Below are 23,630 nucleotides of genomic sequence, written 5' to 3' on the forward strand. Positions count from 1 at the left end.
ATTCACAAATACAAAATCTTCAAATAGTGAGGATTAATTATATTTCCTATCAAGCCAGATGCAAAAAAAGGTTTTGCAAGATTGAATATTGTGTTGTGGCAAAACTATTCCAGAATAAGATGGGATGACTTTGTGATTCTGTCATACGGAGCCACTACTTTAGTTTTCACTTTACAAACTTAGTCGAGGTAGTTCTCCCTTATCTGTAGTTTCACTTTCTGAGACTTCAGTTACCTGTTACCCATGGTGAACTGCATTCTCAGAATATCAAATGGGATATTCCAGAACCAGACAATTTATAAGTTTTAAATAGCGTACACTTCTGAGTAGCGTGATGAAATCTGCAAATGTGCCCCTTGGCCCCACCTGGGACATGAGTCGTCCCTCTGTCCAGTGTGTCCATGTCCAAGACGCTCCCTGCTAGTCACAGAGGAGCCATCTCAGTTGTTAGGTCAGTTATCAGAAAGAGAGACCACATTCAACTTTCTTATCTTTAATTATTGTTGTTAACCACTTACTGTGCCTAATTTATAAAGTAAACTTTATCGTAGGTGTGTATGTAGAGGACAAAAGGTACACAGCGTTCAGCATTATCCACAGTTTCAGGCATCCACTGGGGGTCTTGGAATATATCCCTTGTTAGGAGGAGGGGAACTACTGTAATCACGTTAGGCTTGGCTACAGAGCAGGGACATTTTTTCTAAAAATGTTTGTATTTTAGTTAAAACAAAACCATTTAACTGGAATCTCACTAATGCCAGAGAATATTGTGTAGATGAGATCTAAGCAGGGATCAGGTTTCAATAGTCAAGTGTTACAAATTTTTAGCAGTGAAGGTTTTTATAGAAGCTTTGGCTGCTAAATGAGTGGGTTTTGTTTTATTTACATTTAATTTATTTTACACAGTGTTTTGAGGTTTATAAGATAATTCGTTTCTATGACTTTCTTTTGGTATATTGCAATTATGCTTTTTAAAAAAATGGTACTACACATTTAAGTGGGCATTTAAAATAGGACCTGTGTAATGCAGTCGAAACAAGCCATGCAAGCCAGGGTTTCTTCTCCCTGCCATTGCTGCATACAGGATTCTCACACTCAGTGACAGGCATGTTATTTTTGGCTGTGACAGACTATTGCTATTGACAAACACTTTCTTGTTATCCGGAGTAATGGCAGTTTGTTGGTGAGCCAAGCATGAGCTTTCTCTTAAAGCAGGAGTCTGAACAGTAAATATTTCAGGCTTTGTAAGCCACACGGCCTCGGTGTCAACCTTTGGCTCTGCTGTTGTGTGCATGTCATCATCGACAATGGGTAAATGAATGAGCATGGCTGTGTTTCCACAGAGCCTTATTTACGGGCATGGGATTCGAATTTCATAAAATTCACATGTATCACAAAGTGTTATTCTCTTCTTTTTGATGTTCTCCTACCAATTGAGAACCATAAAAACCATGTTTAGTTTGTGGGCAATAAAAAACAGAAGTCGGTGCAGATTTGGTCCATTGGCTATAGTTTGCTGACCCTTGTCTTAAAATTTATGTTGTTAAAACTGTCATATAACCATTCCTTGCATCTACATTTCTAGGTCATACAGATGGCTACTACATTTCTTACTAAATCTGAAAGTAAAAAAATTAGAATATGAATATATACACACATGCACACACATATATGCATTAAAGAATGTATATATTTGTGTATATGCATGGTTGTGTATTTTATATGTATGCATGTATATATACTCTACATATCTAGATCCTCCTATACCTCCTAGGTCAGACACTTTGGTAACATGAAAAATCCAAACTTGGAAGTAAGATAGACCTAGAATTACACCCTGACTGTAATGTGCTAATTGTATGACTTCAGAAAAATTACTTAACCTTTCTGAATCAGCCTACTCATCCTTAAAAGGGAATTAATATTACTACCTCATACGGTTGACTGGGAAAAATTAGATCATATATACAAAAGGTATTTGGGACATGATGTATACAATATATAAGGGTTTTTGAGTTGAATTTTTTCAAAAGAAAATACTTTGTGCAGCACCCTCAGGAGACCCACGCCTCACTTCTAATACAGATTTCCAATGTATTCTGTTCTGTTTGATAAGCACGGCCACGTCCCAAGTCACTTTGTTACACCTTTCTTTTGTCCTTTTTCCTTTTTCCATCAGTGTTCTAGTGTTATTGTTTCCTCTGACCTCAATCTTTTTGGCCCTAGATGCCGGCATTTTCAGACATTCCGAGGACTCCCACTGGGTTCTGCGTGCACTTGTACCTCACTAGAGCAATACCTGTACTTTCAATAGAGTAGTCTCTTATTTGACCAAAGACAAAAATGTTTTTACTTTTGAAGCTTTCTTGGTAAGTACACTGGCTAGAAAAAAGTACGAAATGCAAAACGTGCCACATAACAAAAGGTCAGGATGCAGAAACCTTTTTATGGGATGCTGAAATCTGTTTTTAAGAAAGCTACTTCAGATACGCCTCATCTTTTGAGCTGCATGTTTTAACTCTCTTGTTTGTTGAAAACAACAAAGTAAATTTCTTAATGGCAAGATGTTAAAATCAAGTTAGTAGTCAATGTAAGATTGTTCTACAGCACTTAAACTCAGATCTCTTCATTTAATCATCTTTATTTCAAAATAGCAAACTTGTCAGTACAAATGATACTTTTTGTAGTATGTGTTGAAACATTTATATACTAAATTATTAACTTGATGAAGAAACTAATAAAACTTGTACTAATAATTCCCTAATTGAAATTGCTAAGAAAGAGCTGGGAAATGGTCTTTTGAAAACCTTGCTTTAATTTTTTGAAGAAATATTGAAATTATTGCTTCAAACTTGTAACCTTCTTATGTAAAAACACCTAAATATGTCACATAAAATTTTGTTATATATAAGTATATACGTCATGCTTGTGTGTAGACACACACACACAAACATGTCTATAAAAATTGTTTTTCTATTTTTGTTTCTACATTTAGCTGTAAGTTAGTGCTAGCAACTCACATTGCAGAAGTTTACATTTAAAAGAGTTTAAAGAACTAAAAAGCATAGTCAGTTGTTCTCTTAATGCATTTGTAATTAGATGCTGTCTTTCTTTGCTTCTTGGTATTTCTGTTGGAGGACTAAGGGGAGCTAAAATAGTTTCAGAAATAAGCCAGTGTTTAATTCTTTTAAAAAAAATTTTATCGTTGTTCAATTATTGTTGTCCTCATTTCTCCCCCAATTGAATGCTTGTTCAATTACTGTTGTCCCCATTTCTCCTGCCCTACCCACTTCCAGCCTTCTACTTTCAGTCCTCCCTCCACCCCCATTGTCTTTTTCCATGGGTCCTTTATACATGTTCCTTGACTTAACCCTTTCCTTTCTTCCCCTTTTATCCTCCTTCCCCACCCCTCTGTCAGTTTGTTCTTTATTTCCATGTCTCTGGTTCTGTTTTGCTCACTTGTTTGTTTTGCTGATTACGTTCCACTCATAGGTGAGATCATATGGTGTTTGTCTTCCACTGCCTGGCTTATTTCACTCAGCAAAATACTCTCCAGTTCCATCCATACTGTCACGAAGGGTAGAAGCTCCTTCTTTCTTTCTACTGTGTGTATTCCACTGTGTAAATGTACCATAGTTTTTTGATCCACTCATTTACTGATGGGCACTTAGGCTGTTTTCAGCACTTGGCTATTGTAAATAATGCTGTTAGGAACATTGGGGGATATAAGTTCTGCATATGTCTAATTCTTTCAAGGAGGCCTCATTGTTGAGTATCTTGCTGGGAAATTTGGAGTGCTTGTTGCAAAGTTTCTCTCTACTCTAGTAGGGACACTGCTTAAGTCCTTGCTTTGACATGTATGAGTTTATGCTAACAGGTCGGGAAATTAGGCTGAAGGTTGTATTGGCTACATGATAGACTTCCTGGTCGGTCTGGGAAGGAGGAGGGACTCCTGCAGTCCTGTGGTGGAGAGGGAGCACGGTCATGTGAGTTTGTAGTTGTCCCCATCTGTCATTTGGCTATTGTTTTCTTCTTCTATTCTTCCATTTTCTCACCAACTGAAGTATTCCTTATTTTTTCACCTACTAAAGCTTAAATTTCATAATATCATCTAATATTTTGAATCTTCCTAGAGCATATAGTAAATATTCTATAAATATTTAGATAATAAGATTCAGAATCTTTGATCACTGAGTGATGGACAAAAAAAGAGATTTTAAGGTGGCTTTCCTTGGTCTCTAATTTCTTCCCCTCCCTCCTCTGTCTCTCTTTTTCTTTGGTAGGGCCATGGTCCCATGTTGCTCTAAATAAAATAGTGTGCATTAAATGAGCACATATCAGCTTCAAAAAATAGATCTACATGAGCATGTGTTACATGTATGCTGTAAAGATTATTCCATTTTTATGAGAAGCTTTAGCCCCTACAGTTGATAAAGTAAAAATATAACTTTCTATAAGAAGGACAACTTTAATGGGGAAAGGGGCCTTCATCTGTTCTGTTTATGATCTGTTCCAAGTGCTTATCTCAATGCCTAGAATGGGGATGATACTTGGTGGAACCATGGTTTGAATGAATGAAATGGAGGGAGGTTGGGAAGAATGAAAGGAGGACAGATGAGAGGAAGGAATGATGGGTAAATGTTTCCAGGTTCAGCTTTCAAAATACCTTTTTCATGATCAGGGTAATGTTGTTCTTGGGTAGCTGGTAGTCGTGGACATCAGTCTATGAAGTGGCCACTCTGACCATGACAGTGGGCCTGTTCCTGCGCAGCCTCCTGTTGCTGACCCCGGCCAGGCAGCCTATGACTCTTTCCAGAGGCCCCTGTTTTCAGGAAGTTTTTTATTCTCTGCTGCTCTCAATGCTCATCAACTGTTTGTCTCCACAACTGTCCTCTTATAGACTACATTTGTAGAAATATCTCACATTTAGGAATATCCCTGCATGTCTTTCTTCCTGGGTATTGTCAGTGAACAATATATAATAAATTTATGAACAGGACAAAGTTTTATTTCTGTTCTCCCACTGGTCATCTTCCTAGTGTGTTTTGTATTTCAGTTTGAATACAATGTGGTATCCAGTCTAGCAGGTGTATCTGCGGTAACTGCTCATCTAGGAGGCCCCTGGAACACTTCCATGTGCGGCTCTGCTGATTGCTTTCTCTAATTACTCATCTGCTGCACAAACAGATAGTGCTAGGGTTGATGTGTTCATTCAGGCAACACGTACTAGCAAAAACATCATGATATTTGGAATCAGAAAGATTGGGTTTTAAAGTTATGTCTATGATACACTCACTGCATATTCTTGAACAATTAATTACTTTGTATTTAAATCTCTTTGTTCTTGAAATAGTTCATTCCTGAGGGATTTTTGCATGAACTAATAAAATAAAATAATGGTGTGATATCTGTTTGTTGTATATATTGTATTATGTAAATAGTAACTTATAGTTACTTTTTAAATTGCAGTTTTTATGGAGATAATTGTGGAGTCTGGTACAGTGGTATAGATTCCTGTGTATACTTTTGCCCAGTTTCCTCTAATGGTAACAATGTGCTAATTTAATGTGTGTAATATGACAACCAGAAATACTGACGTTGTTGAAATCTATGAAACTTTCTCAGATTTCTCCATCTAACCTGTATTTGTGCATGCATATTTAGTTTTTAGTTTTGTGTGTGTGTTTAGTTTTATATAATTGTTTTCACTTTTTTATTGTTGTAAAATACAAATACATAAAATATATTATTTTAAGTTGTCTTAAATACATTCATACATAATATTGTACAACTGCTGCCACCATCCATCTCCCAAACTCTTTTCATTTTATAAACTGAAACTGTAAAATGGTAACATCCTAATCCCCCTTTCCCTTAGTTCCCAACACCCACCATTCTATCTTTGTCATTATGAATTTGACTACTCTGGGTCCCTCATATAAATGGGATCATATAGTCATTGCTCTTCTGTGACTGGCTTGTTTCACTTAGCATGATGTCCTCAAGATTCATTCATGTTGCAGCATGTGTCAAAATTTCCTTCTTTTTTAAAACTGAACAGTATTCCATTGTATGTATGTACCATCTTTTCCTTCTTCATTCATCCTTTGATGGACACTTGGGTTGTTCCCATGTTTTATCTATTGTGAATCATGCTGCTATGAACTGTACAATTGTATTACTGAGTAGGCGTATAACTACTGCCACAGTGAAGGTCTTAATGGTTCCAACATCATGAAGATTGTCTGTTTTGTTCTTTTGTAACCACACTCATCTCCCTCCTTCTCCCTCCACCCCTCACCCCTAGCCATCAGTAATCTGCCCTCCCTTTCTAAAATGTTGACATTACATAAACAGAATCATGTAGTAAGTAATCTTTCGTGATTGGCTTTTTCATTCAGCATAATTCTTTGGAGATTCATGCAAGTTTTGGGGTATGTCAATAGTTCCTTTCATTGCTGAATAGTGTTCCATGCTACAGATGTGCCATAGTCTGTTAAATCATTTACCATTTGGGTGACATCTGGGCGGTTTCCAGTTCAGGACTGCTATGAATAAAACTTCTGTAAACATCTGTGTGCAGGTTTTATATGAATGAAAATTTTATTTCTGTAGGAGTGCAATTGCCAGGTCATATTTTAAGACTTACCAACTTCATATTGCCTAGGCCATGGTCTTCCCAGTGATATGGTTTCCTTCCGTGTATGTATGGGGGTTAAAATAATGTCATATGGAGTTTTTTTTTACTCATACCCTGACAATGGACACCTTTAGATAGTCATGTTGAGAAAATTGCTAACCTTCTTACTTTTTTTCTCCTTTAGCTTCAATTTCTCTGAAGATGCTCTACCGTCTCAGAAATGCCATTTATTCTAAGATCCCCAGAGCATGTTGCCCCTCTTCTCTTGTCCAGCTTTTCCCATGATCAAGCAGTTGCTACAGCCCCTCTGATTTCACCACTGCAGAGATTTTTATATCATTCCCCTCTGCCATCTGAACTTCAGCCTTAGCATAGCCTTTTCTCTATATTATTAATAACAGTGCCTTTTCCGGAATCTTCTCTGTGAGTAGAGCCTTGGTAGCCTGGTCAGAGCATATCTTCATAGCTGTAGGTCCAAATTCTCCTCTTCACAGCCGTGGTCATATTCACCGTGGAGTTCTGCACATGCCCTGGAAGGAGCCTTACTGTCTTCACGCTGTGCTGGATGACAGTGCAGTGTGAAAAGAGTAAGGCACAAATGCTGCCTCCTCGTGAGAGGGCCTGTTGGTGTATGTTCTTACAGCGTTCTGTACTTTTCTTCCATAGCACTTATGGTGGCTTTTAAATTTTACTTGTTTAAAACCGAAGGTCCCACCTGGCTCAGTCTGGTCATAGAGTCCACTCAAAGGAGTTGACCAGGAGTATGTTACCTGAAAGCCTCCAGCAGTGACTTTGAGCCTATGTCTGCCAGTGATCAGCTGTAAACCACGGTGCCCCCTCCTTCCTTCGTAGGTTCTTGAGGGGGGTGCTATGCTGACCCACCCATTCACATTCACCTCCCTGAAAACAGGGTGTGGGTCTTACTTATCTTGGTAATCTTGGAACCTAGAGCATTGTCCAGATATTAGGTGTTCCCTTAATGTTTGTTGGAACTATGAATGAATGAATGAGTGAAACTACCTATCTCTCTTTTGGAGACATTTGGTAAAAGTCTGACAAAATAAGTGAATGATGTAAATTTTCTTCTTAATTTTCCAGGTGATTTTTGAAGTAATAACTTCTGGACATCAAGGCTACCTTGCTATTGATGAAGTGAAGGTGTTAGGACATCCATGTAGTAAGTTCTCTTAACCTTTAAACATTCGGGTACGTTGTTGGGGGAATACTTACCTTACAGACTAAGAGAAGACACAAAAACCTGGGGAGCAGTACTCCTGCTGAGAGAGTTCCCTGACAAGTCTCTAGGTGTTGCTTTGCCAGCCCAGAAAGCCCCAAACTTGTATTCTATGTGCTATGTCATCAAATTTATCTCAGTGTCTTTAAAATGAAAATCAGGAACACAGACTACTAGAGTACTTTGATATGCTCACACATCCTTGTGAAGACTTTTGGATTTCCCTTTTGAATAGTAGCACAATTTTGACATTGAGAATCTGTGCATTTTTGTCCTAATTCTACTATGATTCTGGCATAGTTCCAAACAATATAGCCCAAGCAGGCCTGGGATCTGGTGAATGTAAGAAATCGACCCAAACCACCTGGGGACCCCAGCAATGAATGGCCTGTTCTTCATCTTTTACAAGTTAGTTCTTTAAAAGAAAGTCCAATGAGTGATAACACACACTATTGTTTTTACCACCCCATATGAACGAATAGCTATTAATACTTTGCTATATTTGCAACTGAACTCTGTCCTTAAATCAATAAAATACTGCGAATTGCCAGCCCCACTCCTCCCTCACATCCCCAAGGGCCACCACAGTGGTGAGGTTGCTGCTGCCCCTCTCTATCTGGGAGGTTTCTAGTCCACAAGCTGCAGAAACAGATGTAGCTGATTTAGGAGAAAAGCTTTGCGTTGACAGGGAATTGGATGGCAAAAATATCACTGGGAACATTGGTGATCTGTGCTCAGATGATGGGCAGGAACTGGAAGGAGGTTCTGCAGGTACAACCGTGGTGACTGATATGCCAGACAGCTGCCCATGAGGACAGGGTGCTTCCGCCTGCTCCTCTGGCCCCCTGACCTTTGCAGAGTGTCCCTAGCCACCTGCCCGAACATTTGTCACTGTCCCTGTGCCTTTGTACCCTCAGTCTTTGGCACAAAACCCTGAGTGGGATTGTCAGGGTGAACAAGCTAAATCATGTGCTCATTCTCCTGCTAGCCAAACAGTTATCTAGAAAAGGAAACTGGCTTTTACAGCTTCTATCATGGGAGCCATGCCTAGAATTTACCAAGAAATATACAGGGGGGAATTTCCCAGTCCCAGAATAGAGGTTTGGGAGCTGAGCAACCAGCAAGCTGCATGTGTGCGTGTGTGCCTGCATGCATGTGCACTGTCTCTCACACTCACTGTGTATTCATAAAAAGAAAGAAAGTACTGCTTACTGTTTGTAAATTCCACTGAATGGTATCCAATGGTACAAATTGCTCTATTCTTTCCCCCCATTTGGCATTACATGTTTTAGGTTAATCTATGATATTTTGTCATATCAATGTAATACATTTTATTTTTTTATTCTTCTAAAAACATTTATCCCCCCCCCCAGTTTTTCCCCAGCAGACAAACACTGCTGCAGTGAACATCTGTGTGCACCTCTCTGGGTGCTGTGTGTGAGAGCAGGGTTTGTTCTTAGAAGCAGAATTGCTGGGGTGTAGGGTAGAAACGGTTTTAGTTTTACTAGATGCTGCAGAATTGCTAAGAAAAGTGTCTGAGCCAGTTATAGTCCCACCAGCAATGAATGGAAGCTTTATTTTCCCAATATTCTTGCCCAAAATTGATGTCAGACTTTAAATCTTTGACCAGCTGAGAGATGGAAGCTTACTTTATTTTTAGGCTCCCTGGCATTAAAGAGAAACTGGCTAGTTCAGACATCCCAGGATCTCTGATGATGGTCCAACCAAAATCCACAAAAGAAAGATTATATCTAAATGGTATTAGAAATATAAACACTGCTTTTATTGCATGGATTGACTAGATCATGAGATCATTCCTTGTACTAGTTCCTGAGAAGCCCTGTGTGGTAATGTGGGTATCACGATAGTCATCTGATTCCATCCACAGGGGTTTTACTCTCTCTGCAACCTTTACCTGGTTACAACACTGAACTTCAAGCACAGAAACCATCTTGCTCATTGCTGTGGCAGACATCACTTTTATAATACTTTGCATTTGCCTTTTTTTGTGTCACCAAGACCAGTGAGTTCAAGAAGAATTTGTGCCCCCTTGCCTTTATAAAAAAAAGTTAGAAAAATAAACAATTCTGTACCAAATTAAAACACCAGGAAAAATTTAGTTGCTCATAATTACCTGAGTTGATGGCTAAATCCTTGGAGTAATAGCCTTGGGCTTAGAGGACACACATGGGGTGTTCTAATGTGCAAAAACATTGCCTCTGACTCACCTCTTACCAGGAAGTAAAAATCCGAGACAGCACTAGTGAATGCCTACTATGTGCTCAGTGCTCCCTGTTTCTCAGAGCAAATCTGCCACAAGGCAGATGTTATTGCTGCCCAGGGAGCAGATGCAGTAGCCAAGGTCAAGTTTTGCACAGGTCTTTTTGATAATGAACCCTGACTTTCTTCTATATCTGACCGCTGGCCAACAAAATAACTCTTAAGTGTAGCTTCTCCTATTCCTTAGGCTTTGAGTCTCTCCCTTCAGTCATATGAAAAGATTTAATATGTCCTTCTTTCAGAGCCTTCCTGAAATGCGTCTCCTGCAGTTTTGTTCATTCCTTCCAAGCCCAACTGCTTATGGTCATATAAAGGTGTTTATGGTCTCTCCTTTGGAGAATACTGGGCTAATACCTAATTGGCTTTGCACACTGCTGTTAGGAGACACAGAATTGCAAAGTGTGCTCTGTACCAAGGTGAAGTATGGTACAATAGCATTTTGAACTGTAAGCTCTAAATGGCTTTCATGATAGCCCTTCTGTATTTTTTTTATGATCTCTAAGTTTATGGGGAAAACATGCAAATAAAGATTTTAAAGAAAGCAATACTTTGGTCATTAAACGGAGTACTTTACAGGTAATATTTTAAGGAATTTCCTATCAAGGTTTATAAATAAAAATCCTTATTTCATATCCAAAACTTTCCTTTTCAGAAGATACAAACTGCTGAACTTTATTTATTTCACTCTAAGGACTCCTGTTTGGATTCATGTAGGTTTATGAGTAAACGTTACAACATTTTTAAAAAGTATCTGTCCTGTCATGAATATGTTGCTCATTAAATCGATTCTAGTCTAGTGACAGATGCGGGATCAGCTTGGAAATGCAGAAATGGCCACGCAGACCGCAGTTCTCTGGCTTCAGACCACTTCTAATGAACATAGATAATTTTTGTGTTTGGTATGCAAACTAAAAATATATTTTGAATTTCGTTCAATAATCCTAGTAGGAGAAACTGAAGAAGCATTTTATCAGCTTCATACTGCTGTTTCCTATTTTTAAGTAGGTTATAAACTATAAATATATGGGTATTTCTATTGTTACCTGTGGTGCTGATGTGTATTTTTATGTCTGTTAAACCATTCAGCATTTTAACGGATTTATTGAAATATAATTCACATATCATACAATTTACCAATTTAAAGTAATCTATTTAATGGTTTTTAGTCTATTTGCAGAGTTGTGTAACCAATCCCATGATCAATTTTTGAACATTTTCATCACCCCAAAAGAACACCTATACCCATTAACAGTCATTCTCCTTTGCCCCGGCCCTACCCCAGCCTGAGCCACCCACCAATCTACTTCCGTCCGTCTTCATATTTCATGTAAGTGCAGTCAGACAATATGCAGCCCCTTTGTCTGTCTTCTTTTGTTTACATAACATTTCCTGTTTCATCCATGCTGTGGAGTGTGTCAGTACATCATTCTTTCTCAAAGCTGGGCAATATTCTGTTGTATGATATACCACCTTTTCTTTATTCATTTATGAATTGATTGTCATTCCAGTTGTTTCCAGCTTTTTACTATTATAAATAATGCTCTAAGAACATTTATGTGCTGACTTTTACTTGACATTCATTTTTAGTTCTCTTTTGTATACTTAGGAGTAGAATTACTGGGTTACCTGGTAACTTTTTAAAAATACTTTGAAGTCCCTTTATTTTTTTTTACTGTAGACACTATTACAGATGTCCCCCATTTTCTCCCACTTTGCTCCACCCCCCCTGGCTTTTACCGCATTATTGTCTGTGTCCACGGGCTGTGCATATATGCATCCTTGGAGATTATTATGCTGAGCAAAAAAAGCCAGTCAAAAAAAGACGAATACCATATGATCTCACTCATATGTGGGATCTAATTAACAAAATAAACTTAAGAGCAAAGTAAAACCAGAGACCTGAATACATGGAACAGACTGACAGATCTCAGAAGGGAGGGGTTGGGGGTGACGAAGAGATCACCTGGGAACTTCCATGTTTAGCACTTTAAGGAAATGCATATTGCTTTTCAAATCACCCGTACCCTTTACATTCCGAAGAGCAGAGTATGAGGGTTCCAGTTTCTTCATATTCTTGCCAATATTTGTTATTATCTGTCAACTTTATCATGGCCATCCTAGTGGATTTGAAGTGGTAGCTCTTTGTGGTTTTGATTCTTTAATTGCTAGTGATGTTCAGTATCTTTTTATATGTGCTTTTTGGCTACCTGTATACCTTTTATAACTATTCAGATCTTTTTCTATTTTTAATTGATTTATTCATTTTTTTATTATTGAGGGTTTTTTAAAAGATTTTATTTATTTATTTTTAGAGAGAGGGGAAGGGTAACAGAGAAATATCTTACCAGTTTCCTCTCCCACACTGCCAACTGGGGACCTGACCTGAAACTCAGCTGTGTGTGCTGACTGGGAATCGAACCAGTGATCTTTGGTTCACAGTCTAGCACTCAATCTACTGAGCCACACCAGCCAGGCATTATTATTGAGCTTTAAGAGTTTTTATAATATATCTGGTTATAAGTTCCTTATCAGATATATATAATTTGAAGATATTTTTCTCCAATCTGTGGTTTATTTTCTTCAATTTTTTTGATGACAGCATTTGTAGCACGGAGTTTTTAAGTTTGATCAAGTCCCATTTTCTATTTCTTTCTTTTGTCACTTGGGCCACTTCTGTCATTTGTTGTTATAAATAAGAATGTTTTACTACTATAATTTATGCTAAGAGTTTTATAGTTTCAACTCTTACATATAGGTCTCTAGTCTATTTTGGGTTAATATTTGTGTATGATAGAAGGATATGGTGTAACTATTTTTTTTTTGCATGTGGATATCCAATTATTCGAGAATCATTTGTTGAAAAACTCTTCTTTCCTCATGAATTGCTATGGCATCTTTGTTGAAAATCAGCTTAATGAAATTATAAAGGTTTATTTCTAGACACCCATTTTATTCCATTGATCAATTTGTTCTCCTAATACCACACTGTCTTAATTCTTTTAGCTTTATCATGAATTCTCTATTGGGATCTGTGAATCCTTCTACTTCATTTTTTAATTCAATATTGCTTTGTCTGTTCTAGATCCCTTGCATTTTCTTACATTTCTTAGGATGAACTTGTCAATTTCAGCAAAAAAAAAATCTAGATGATGTACTGACAGTGACTGCCTTGAATCTCTTGATCACTTTGAGTCAGAGCCTATGTCATCTTTATTTATTGAATTTTTTAGAAAGAGATAGATAAGCATCAGTTTGTTTTTCCACTTATTTATGCATTCATTGGTTGTTTCTTTATGTGCACTGACCTAGGATCGAACTTGCAACCTTACTGTAACAGGACAGTGCTCTATCCACTTGAGCTACCTGCCAAGGGCTGGGAGCTGTGTCACCTTAAAAATAGTAGCTGTCTTTTTCTCTTTTTTTAATCATTTTTTTGTTGTTCAAATACAGCTGTCTCATTTTCCCACTATCTCTTTCCTCTGCCCCACCCACCTCCATCTTCCACCCTCAGCCCTTACCCCCTTTGGCTTTGTCCATGGGTCCTTTATACATGTTCCTGGATGACCCTTTCTCTTCTTTCCCCTGTTATTTCCCTCCTCCACCCCTCTGGTTATTGTCAGTTTGTTCTTAATTTCAATGTCTCTGCTTATACTTTGCTTGTTTTTTTGTTTTGTTGATTGGGTTCCACTCATAGGTGAGATCATATGGTATTTGTCTTTCACTGCCTGGTTTCACTTAGCATAATGCTCTCCAGTTCCCTCCATGCCGTCATGAAGTGTAGGAGCTCCTTCTTTCTTTCTGCTGCATAGTATTCCATTGTGTTAATGTACCACAGTTGTTTACACTTGGTCTTAGCCAAAAGGCTGAGAAGCAATGTACCACCATTTTTTGATCCACTCATTTACTGATGGGCATCTAGGCTGCTTCCAGCACTTGACTATTGTAAATTTTACTGCTATGAACATTGGGGTGCATATATTCTTTTGAATTAGTGTTTCAGGATTCTTAGGGTATAGTCTTAGTATTGGTATTGCTGGGTCAAAAGGCAGTTCCGCTTTTACTTTTTTGAGGAAATTCCATATTGTTTTCCACAGTGGCTATATCAGTCTCCATTCCCACCAACAATGTACTATCCCTATTAAAATACCAATGACATATTTCACAGATATAGAACAAACATTTCAAAATTTTATATAGAACTATAAATGATCCCATATACCTGAAGCAATTTTGAGAAAGAAGAACAAAATAGGAGGGATCACCATACCTGACATCAAACTATATTATAAGTCCACAGTAATCAAAACAGTCTGGTCCTGGCATAATTACAGACACATAGATCATTGGAATAGAATAGAGAGCCCAGAACTGAAAATAGTGGCTGTTCTTATCCGTGAACATGGAATGTCTTTCCTTTTGTTCTGGTCTTTTAAAAATATCTAGTTTTCAGGGTACAAGTTGTATACGTTTTTCCTTAAATTTGTTCCTAAGTATGGAACTGTTTTCTTAATTTCATTTTTGGGTTTATTGCAAATGCATAGAAATACAGTTTATTTTTTATATTGATCATATACCCTGAGACCTTGTTGAACTTATTTATTACATAATCTAGTTGTTTTTCTTAGATCCTTAGGAATTTCTATATATAAGACTGTCTCATCTTTAGTAAAGATAGTTTTACATTCTATTTTTTAATCCAAGTGTCTTTTATTCTTTTTCTTGCAAAATTTCTATGGCTAGAATCTCTAGTATAATCCTAAGTGGAAGTGGAAAGAATAAATATCTTTGTCTTGTTCTTGATCTTAGGAGGAAATCTTCCAGTCTTTTACTGTTAAGTATGTTGTTAGCTGTGGGTTGGATTATTTGTAGATGCTCATTATCAGAAGGGACATTCTCTCTTTTTCTTCTATTGTTGAGTGTTTTTTGTTGTTATTTTGTTTTGTTTATCATGAGAAAGTGTTGAATTTTAGAAAACTTCTTTTCTTTAGCAAAAAAGTACATAGCTTGTACCCTCAAAACTGCATACGTAGGAGAGGAAAAACTTTTCCTCAACCCTCTTCGGATCCCTGGCTAGGTATGAAACTTAAATTGACAAAGACAGATTAACAGAAGAATAAACATGCACATTTATTTAATATACCATTTTCATGATTCTGGAGCCTTACTATGGAATGAAGACCTGAAGAGACAATTACACCTGAATATTTTTATGCTAGGTTTGATGAAAAGTGGAGAGTTGAGGAGAAATATGATAGGTTAAAAAATATGAGGTAAGTGTAGTAAACTGAAGGAAACTTGGCAAGGCATGCTTGTTTAGATTCTTTTCCTAGTCCTTCTGTCTTTGGAGATAAGGGAGAACACTTTTTCCACTGAGAGTTTTATGGCTTGTTTCAGGAGAGAAGGGTAGAGGAAGGTCAGAGTTTGCTTCTTGCTTCTACTATTTTACTCTAACACCTTCAGCTTAAAATATTCAGTATACCGTGGTGCCATATTTTGGGGTCGTGTGTTCTCAATACCATCTTCTATTGGATTATCATGTGGTTTTGTCTTTTATTCTATTGGTGAGGTATATTATATTGATTGATTTTTGGATGTTTAATCAACCCAGTATTCTTTGCATGAATCCCACTTAGTTATGGTATATAATCTTTGTATATGTTGTAATATAACACACTAAATAAAAATTATTTGCATATATGATGCCTTGATTTCTAAAATCTAAAGATTACACAGAATCAAATTTTACTATTTTTCTGCCAATTTAAAAACATAATAATATAAAATGGTGGTGGAAGGAGACTTAACTTGAGGTGCTGAATACACAATGCAATATACAGATGTTTCATAAAATGTACACCTGAAACCTATTTAATTTTATTAACCAATGTTACCACAATAAATTTAATAAAAAATAAAAAACATAATATAATAAAAAGGGTTAAAAAAACCTTTGTTCCATATTGTATAAAGTGAGTACAAAATACAAAACTATTCTGTATTGCTAGTTTGCAGTATGAAATGTCACCAGTTTCTTTCAAATTTAAGAAATGTTGTATTAAAATGTGGTTCAAAATAATTTTTATTTTATAAAACAATTAATTTTTTATTTATTGATTTACTTGAATGCCTAAACATTGCTTGCTTACTCCCAAATTTAGATTGTGTGTGTTACAGGCATTAAACAATGTGACTAAAGTAAGAATAATAGTGTGTTATGAATTATGTTCTGTTGAAGAAATGTAGATCCATGTGCTTTGGTTGAGAGATGCATAGGACTCAGAACTGACATTTCATTTTTTAATTTCTACATTTAAAAATGTAGAAACTTGGGGTTTTCTCCAAAGAAATGTCATTCTTCTTTAATATACAGGTGACTTATAAAACTTTTCTATGATACAAATGTTAAATCTATTTTTCCTCTTGAAAAATTGTTCCATTAAGATCCATTTTAAATTTCAAGCAAAAAATAATACTTTTTTGTCCCGAATCATGTTAAGAGCAAGACTTAAATCTTCTGTATTTATTTGGCTCCATACCTTAGATTCACATAATGAGATAATAATAACACTTTCCTCACAGGGTAAATACAGGGATTAAATGAATTAATGCATAAGAAAGAATTTAGAGCACTGCTTAATACATTCTAAGAGCTCATTACTTATTATTATTATTATTATTGTTATTATTAGGCACTACATCTGGACAGGCCCACTAGAATGAGTCAGCTGTAGATTGCAACCCGAAGTAGCTAAATTGATTGACTTATTAAATGGAGTAGCTTATCAGTGTCCATTTTTAAATTTTTTTTAAAAATGGTTTTTGCAGCTGTTGTTTTTCTTATTTGTGATGATATGCAACACAAATAGAAACATTGGCTATTTATTCTGGCATTTGGGCATGTCTCCAGCTCATTTCAACCTATGCCATCACAGCAAAATATAAATAAAAATAAAAAGGAGTTAGCACATAGTCCTCTTTTGTTTCACTTCAGTTTGCACTTTGATCTCACGAATTACTGTTCTCTGATTTTTGTAATTGATTTTAAAGAGAGAGAGGAAGTGGAGGAGGGAATTGAGAGAGATTGATCAAGAGAGATTTGTTGTTCCACTTATTTATGCATTCATTGGTTGTTTCTCAGATGTGCCCTGACTGGGGATCAAAACCACAATGTTGGCGTATCCAGAGGACTCTCTAACCAGCTGAGCAACTTGGCCAGGGCTCAGATTTTTGTTGTTGGTATTTTGATGCAGGCTTTGAAGAATCAATAAGATGAGACATTTAGCAAAAGATTTGCATTTTGTTCAATGAAAATTCCCAACTTTGGGATCAAAGGCTGATTTGAGATAACTTAATATCTCAAAACATCCATTGTTTGCAAAATTGTTTTCTTTGTAACAAGCAACAAAATATGTTAGAAAAGAGAAAGTAGGAGAGGTATACTAAAAAACTATTTGAAATTCATGGAAGATAGTTTTTAGAACTCCTGCAGATTTTAGAAGAAAGCTGTCACAGCATTTTGAAAGGGTATCCAAGAGACAAATGGGCCTATGAATTTGGAAAGAGCATTTTTCTTTTTGAATATGGGATAGATTGAAATTTTCTACTCTTAACAGTACCCTACCTGGTGTTACAATTAAGGTAGTTTGGCAGGGTACAGAGCATACAGCTCAGCATGGGATTGAAATTTTTCTGGCTGTAGAGCTTTTTTTCTTGGGATCTTTTCCAGTTTCCAGTGATAAATCAAGTCTTTTAAATAGTAATGAATATTTCTTAGGGTAAGTACCGGGCCTGGCATATGCCTTCCCTACATCATCTTATGTAATCTTTATCCCAACTCTTTGAATAGGTACTTTTTGAATTGCATTTTACAAATTTTAGAAAATCACTAATTAGGAACTTTTGCTTTTATTCAGAGATGGTAATGGGACGAAGTATTGAATCTTGAACACACATGTGCTAAAATCCAAATTTAAAATATTGTCAGTCTTAATCTACTTCCCAACTGAAAACAATTGTGGGATTTACTGCACTAGACAGGGAGGATCCAGGCACTCTAAAACTGGAAAAGTTATATAGGCTTTTAACATTTATTTTTAAAAAAACTTAAAATTCCATTAGTAGAAATTCCGACTCTCATATTCTTCAAGGAAATTGATCTGGAAAATAGAATCCTGCAGCTCCTTTGTCTTATTCATCCTGGTGGATGAGTTACCAGCTTCCATTCAGGTCAAATAATACTCTTTCATTTGAAAAGGGTAATTTGATTATATAAGTGTTTATGCTTAATATGTTTGTATGCCTTCATCTGGTTTCCATTTGAGGTGGAGTTTTTTTATTATCTCAGCCAGATAATTTTTTCCACCAGTTTTTTCTCAACTAAGCAACACTATTTCCCAAAGCAAAACAGTTGGTCATTTACACAAAAGGGCCCTCCACAAAACACAATTTGGGCATAGATATAAGTTCCTGAGGCCATGACCCTCACTGTACAAGGAATATGCATTTGCATTTTTTGAGAAAGCCATATTGAAGATCTAAAGGAAAAGTGTTAACTTTCATCCTGTGCAATGTCTTTATTAAGAATGAGGTGAATACAGAAAGACTATAACACAATCATATCTTTGGACTCCAAATTAATAATGCTAGTTATATCGCAACACAACCCCCCTGAAGACAGTAAGTGTTAGGAGATTACATTGCTAAATGAGTTTTGCTGCATCTTTCACCTGTGGTCCAGGGAGCCACTGTGAGAAACAGGGCCCTTGGGAAGCAGTCTATCCAGGGCAGGCTTTCAGCACATGAACAGACTGACAGCAAAACCAGTGACAATCCTGAATTTCAAGTTATCCACTATTATTAACTTAGCTGATAGAGCATATATATTTCATAAATTTATCAAAAAAGTTTATCAAACTTTTTTGTTCCCAACTGAAAACAATTGGGATTTTTTATATTGATCATATATCCTGAGACCTTGTTGAACTTATTTATTATGTAATCTAGTTGGTTTTTTTAGATCCTTAGGAATTTCTATAAGACTGTCTCATCTTTAATAAAGATAGTTTTATGTTCTATTTTTTAATCCAAGTGTCTTTCATTCTTTTTCTTGCATAATTTCTATAGCTAGGCACTACGTCTGGACAGGCCCACTAGAATGAGTCAGCTGTAGGTTGTAACCCTAAGTAGCTAAATTGATTGATTTATTAAATGGAGTAGCTTATCAGTGTCCATTTTTAAATTTTTTAAAAAATGGTTTTGGGCAGTCGTTTTTCTTATTTGTGATGATATGCTACACAAATAGAAACACTGGCTATTTATTCTGGCATTTGGGCATGTCTCCAGTTCATTTCTACCTATGCCATCACAGCAAAATGTAAATAAAAATAAAAAGGGTGCAGCCTCTTTCAACCAAACTCAGGAGAAAGAGAACTAGGGCTGGGGGATCAACTAGGGCTGTGTCCTCCTGCCACAAAAAAAAAAAAATAAAACAGTTATAGAAATTAATTCATAACATTATTGAGCAGGTGGTAAGAATGTTACCAAACAAGAGGTCTGAGGGGGGACAATACTTGGCCCACCTAGGGATGCCAAAAACTGCTACAGAACAGGGGTCTCTCCCAAGGACAGAATACCAATATCTACTGGGCTCTTCTGTCCGCTACCAATTGGAAAGATATCTCTCAATGCCAGAGATTTGTAAAAAGGAAAGGAAAGGTTTATTTAATGTTGTTCAGGTCTAACACCTCCACTAAAATATCAAAGTCCTTTAGGGTATACACCTACACCCACACAGCGCTCCCTTCTCCCACTGTCCCAACTCCGGGTACCGTAAATCAGGAAAAGAGCACACGTCTGTGTTTCAGGCTGCTGGTATTGTCAGCTGTGTCAGGTATGATCTCTAGTTAATCCAAAGTACTGTGGTACCCGCTCATGGTCCACTGGCAAAAGTTCTTTGTACCCGGTTCCAGTCAAAGTCTCTCCTGCTTTCCAGGCCATGCGGCCAAAGGGGCATCCCAAAGCTGCATGGGCCTCTTCTACCAAAGCTGCAGGGGTTCACGCTCCACCAAAAGCATGTGGCTTTCTTCTTCACCTGGCTGCAGGGATCTCCATTCTGGAAAAGCTGCGTGGTTTTCCCTTTCACCTGGGAGAGAGGGGGTCTGCACTCTGCCAAAACTATGTGGCTCCCTCTTTCACCTGGCCAAGAGGAGACCCTCACTCTGCTGAAACCGTGTGGCTCTCTCCTACATGACTGCAGGGGTCTTCACTCTGCCCCAAACCGAGTGACTCTGTCTTCACCTGGCCAAGAGGGGACCCTTACTTTGCTGAAAGGGCGTGGCTTTCTCTTTCATTGGCTGCAGGGGTCTGCACTCTGGCCAAAACCTCATGGTCCCTCCCCCTTCAACTCGGCAAGAGGGGGTCTTAACTCAGCAGAGACCGTGTGGCTCTCTCCTACATGACTGCAGGGGTCCTCACTCTGCTCCAAACCGTGTGGCTCTCCCCTCACCTGGGCAGTTATCCCCTCATGTCCTGGAGCCAGTCTTTTCCAAGCTCTCACACAGGCGCTCTCACTCAGGGGCGCAGCCCCCAGTTACATCCTGGGTAGAAGCCACTCCCTTTTCCCTGGCTCAAAAGTTGGCCACAGCTATTTAATGTATCTATGAAACCAGTTAAAGGTTGTAGATATGTTAAATAATCATTCCAGAGGTTAGCTGCAAAACTGTTGCTATGCAAAACAGCTCTCAATGGCCCTGGCTCTATTTGTCTCTTCCCCCTTGGGTGGGCAGTGAGGACATCTTATATGTCTCTCCAACATTCCTATACACTTTGAATTCTGGACACCATTCCAAATCTTTTTTTGCCCCCCCTTGGCCGCACCCTGTATCAAGAAGAGCCTCTTATGTACCCTGCTGGTAGAAATGCAAATTGTTATATGCTTTAAGGAAAGCAGTTTGGCAATTTGTGTCAAAAGTCTTTTTAAAATACCTATTTTTGGTTTTAGTAATTTGTTTTCTAAATTTTATCCAAAGGAAAAAACAAAAAGTCTATGGGACAATTTAATTATGAAAACTTTCATCTTGGTATTGTTACCGAACAACAAGAGATCCGAGGGAGGGGCAATACAATATTTGGCCCACCTAGGGATGCCCAAAACTGCTATACAACAGGGGCCCCTCCCGAAAACAAAATACTAAAATCTACTGGGCCCTTCTGTCCACCGCCAATTGGAAAGACATCTCTTAATGCCAGAGATTTGTGAAAAGGAAACAAAATGTTTATTTAATGCTATTCAGGCCTAATGCCACCACTAAAATATCAAAGTCCTTTAGGGTATACACCTATACCCACACAGCGCTCCCTTCTCCCACTGTCCCAACTCCGGGTACTGTAAATCAGGAAAAGAGCACACGTCCCTTTTTCAGGCCGCTGGCACCGTCAGCTGTGTCACTGTGCAGGATCTCGAGTTAATCCAAAGTACCGTGGTACCCTCTCATGGTCCACTGGCAAGAGTCCTTTGTACCCAGTTCCAGTCAAAGTCTCTCCTTCTTTCCAGGCCACGCGGCCAAAGGGAGCACCCCAAAGCCGCGTGGGCCTCTTCTACCAAAGCTGCAGGAGTCCGCACTCCACCAAAAGCATGTGGCTTTCTTCTTCACCTGGCTGCAGGGATCTCCATTCTGGCAAAGCTGCGTGGTTTTTCCCTTTCACCTGGGAAAGAGGGGGGTCCGCACCCTGCCAAAACCACGTGGCTCCCTCTTTCCCCTCACCAAGAGGGGGTCCTCACTCTGCTGAAACCGCGTGGCTCTCTCCCATCTGGCCAAGCGGGGACCCTTCATGTCCTGGAGCCAGTCTTTTCCAAGCTCCCACCCAGGCCTTTCTCACTCAGGAGTACAGCCCCTAGTTCCATCTTGAGTCCCCCCTAGTTCCATCCTCCGACCCTGCTAGTCCCTTCTTCCTGGCTCCAAACTTGGCCACTGCTATTTAACATATCTATGAAACCAGTTAAAGGTTATAGATATGTTAAATAATCATTCCAGAGGTTAGCTGCAAAACTGTTGCTATGCAAAACAGCTCTCAATGGCCTGGCTCCATTCATCTCTTCCCCCTGGAGGGGGGGGTGCGGTGAGGACATCTTATATGTCTCTCCAATATTTCTATACATTTTGAATTCTGGACACTTTTCTAAATCTTTTTTTGGGGGCCCCCCTGGCTGCACCCTGTATCAGTATTATGTGTAAGAAACTTCGGGTTCAGTAGTGTAAGAATGTCTCAGTAAACTCCTCTATGTCCATATAATGTAGGCCAGGATTTCTCAGCCTTGACACTGTTGACATTTGGAGTCTGGTAGTTCCTTTTTGTGGGTGCTGCCCTGTGCCTTGCAGGATGTTTAACACCATCCCTGGCCTCCTCTTGAGCACTAGATACCAATGGAGCCCCTACCTTCCCCACCCTTGTTGTGACAACCAAAAATGCCTCCAGGACATGGCCAAATGTTCCCTGGGGGGCGACATTGCCTCTGATTGAGGACCAATGATGTACCTCAGGCAGAATTTCAAAACAGTTTTAAATGAATATTTAACAAGGGAAAATACCGAATATCTTGTTAAATCTTTTAAAAGGGTGCATAGTTGCTACAAAAATGTGAAAAATATCAATAGACCAATTTAGAGGATATAAAGTTTTCTTTAATGACAAAGGATTGCTCTGATGGTTCTCTGCAAAGTCAGACACTCCCATCAGATCTCTCAAACAGTCCTGACTAGCACAGCCACCCATGAGCCCACATGAAAGGATTCTACCAGGTGCGGGAAGCTTTCCTTTTTGGTTCCAATTCTAAAAATACCAATGGGGTATTTTTAGTTTACCCCATCCCCCACCCCACCATTCCTATCCCATTTTCAGCTGTTTTAGGAATTAGGCTTTTTATCTGCCTGCTCACCGAGTATAAATAAATAATACATGTTATTTTATTATAATATCTATTTCTGAATTCACTCTGAGCCTAGACACACCAAATTTTAATTTCCCAACCTCCCTCAAGAGGCCCAAGCTTTAGGTCAACATGCTATGTGTCCTCTCAGCTGGTTAACAGGTGTAGGATCCCTTCCATTAAAAAAAAAATAAGTGTGCAGAAATATGTGCATATTTTAAAAGTTGCTTCTTAGAAATAAATTCATATATGATTAAAAAATTAAGTACTTCTTACCCTGGCCTGGTGACTCAGTCCGTTGGAGTGTTGTCCAGTACAGCGGAAAGTTGTGGGTTTGATTCTTGGTCAGCAGGAGCGTACCTAGGTTGCAGGTTCAGTCCATGATCAGGGCACACATGGGAGGCAACCAATCAATTCTCTCTCTCTCTCTCTCTCTCCCTCTTTCAAATCAATGAACATATCCTCAGTGAAGATTTTTAAAAATTAAGTACTTGTCTATTTTTAATGTTTATTATTGAAAATATTTTAAAAGAAAAAAACTATTTAAATCA

The 23,630-nt window shown here is 38.1% G+C and overlaps 1 protein-coding gene across 4 annotated transcripts in view; it reads left to right on the top strand.

Annotated features, from left to right (window-relative positions):
• PTPRM (protein tyrosine phosphatase receptor type M) overlaps window positions 1-23,630 on the top strand; it is a 613,403-nt gene that overhangs the window by 109,301 nt on the left and 480,472 nt on the right. For all 4 annotated transcript variants that reach the window (XM_053673443.1, XM_053673444.1, XM_053673445.1 and 1 more), the window contains exon 3: window positions 7,739-7,817. In XM_053673443.1, the coding sequence (XP_053529418.1) occupies window positions 7,739-7,817 (79 nt within the window). The remainder of the gene's footprint in view (window positions 1-7,738; window positions 7,818-23,630) is intronic.

Source organism: Artibeus jamaicensis, unplaced genomic scaffold (assembly GCF_021234435.1).
Source record: "Artibeus jamaicensis isolate MK-2021 breed Jamaican fruit bat unplaced genomic scaffold, CSHL_Jam_final contig_864, whole genome shotgun sequence".
In the NCBI taxonomy this organism is placed as follows: Eukaryota; Metazoa; Chordata; class Mammalia; order Chiroptera; family Phyllostomidae; genus Artibeus; species Artibeus jamaicensis.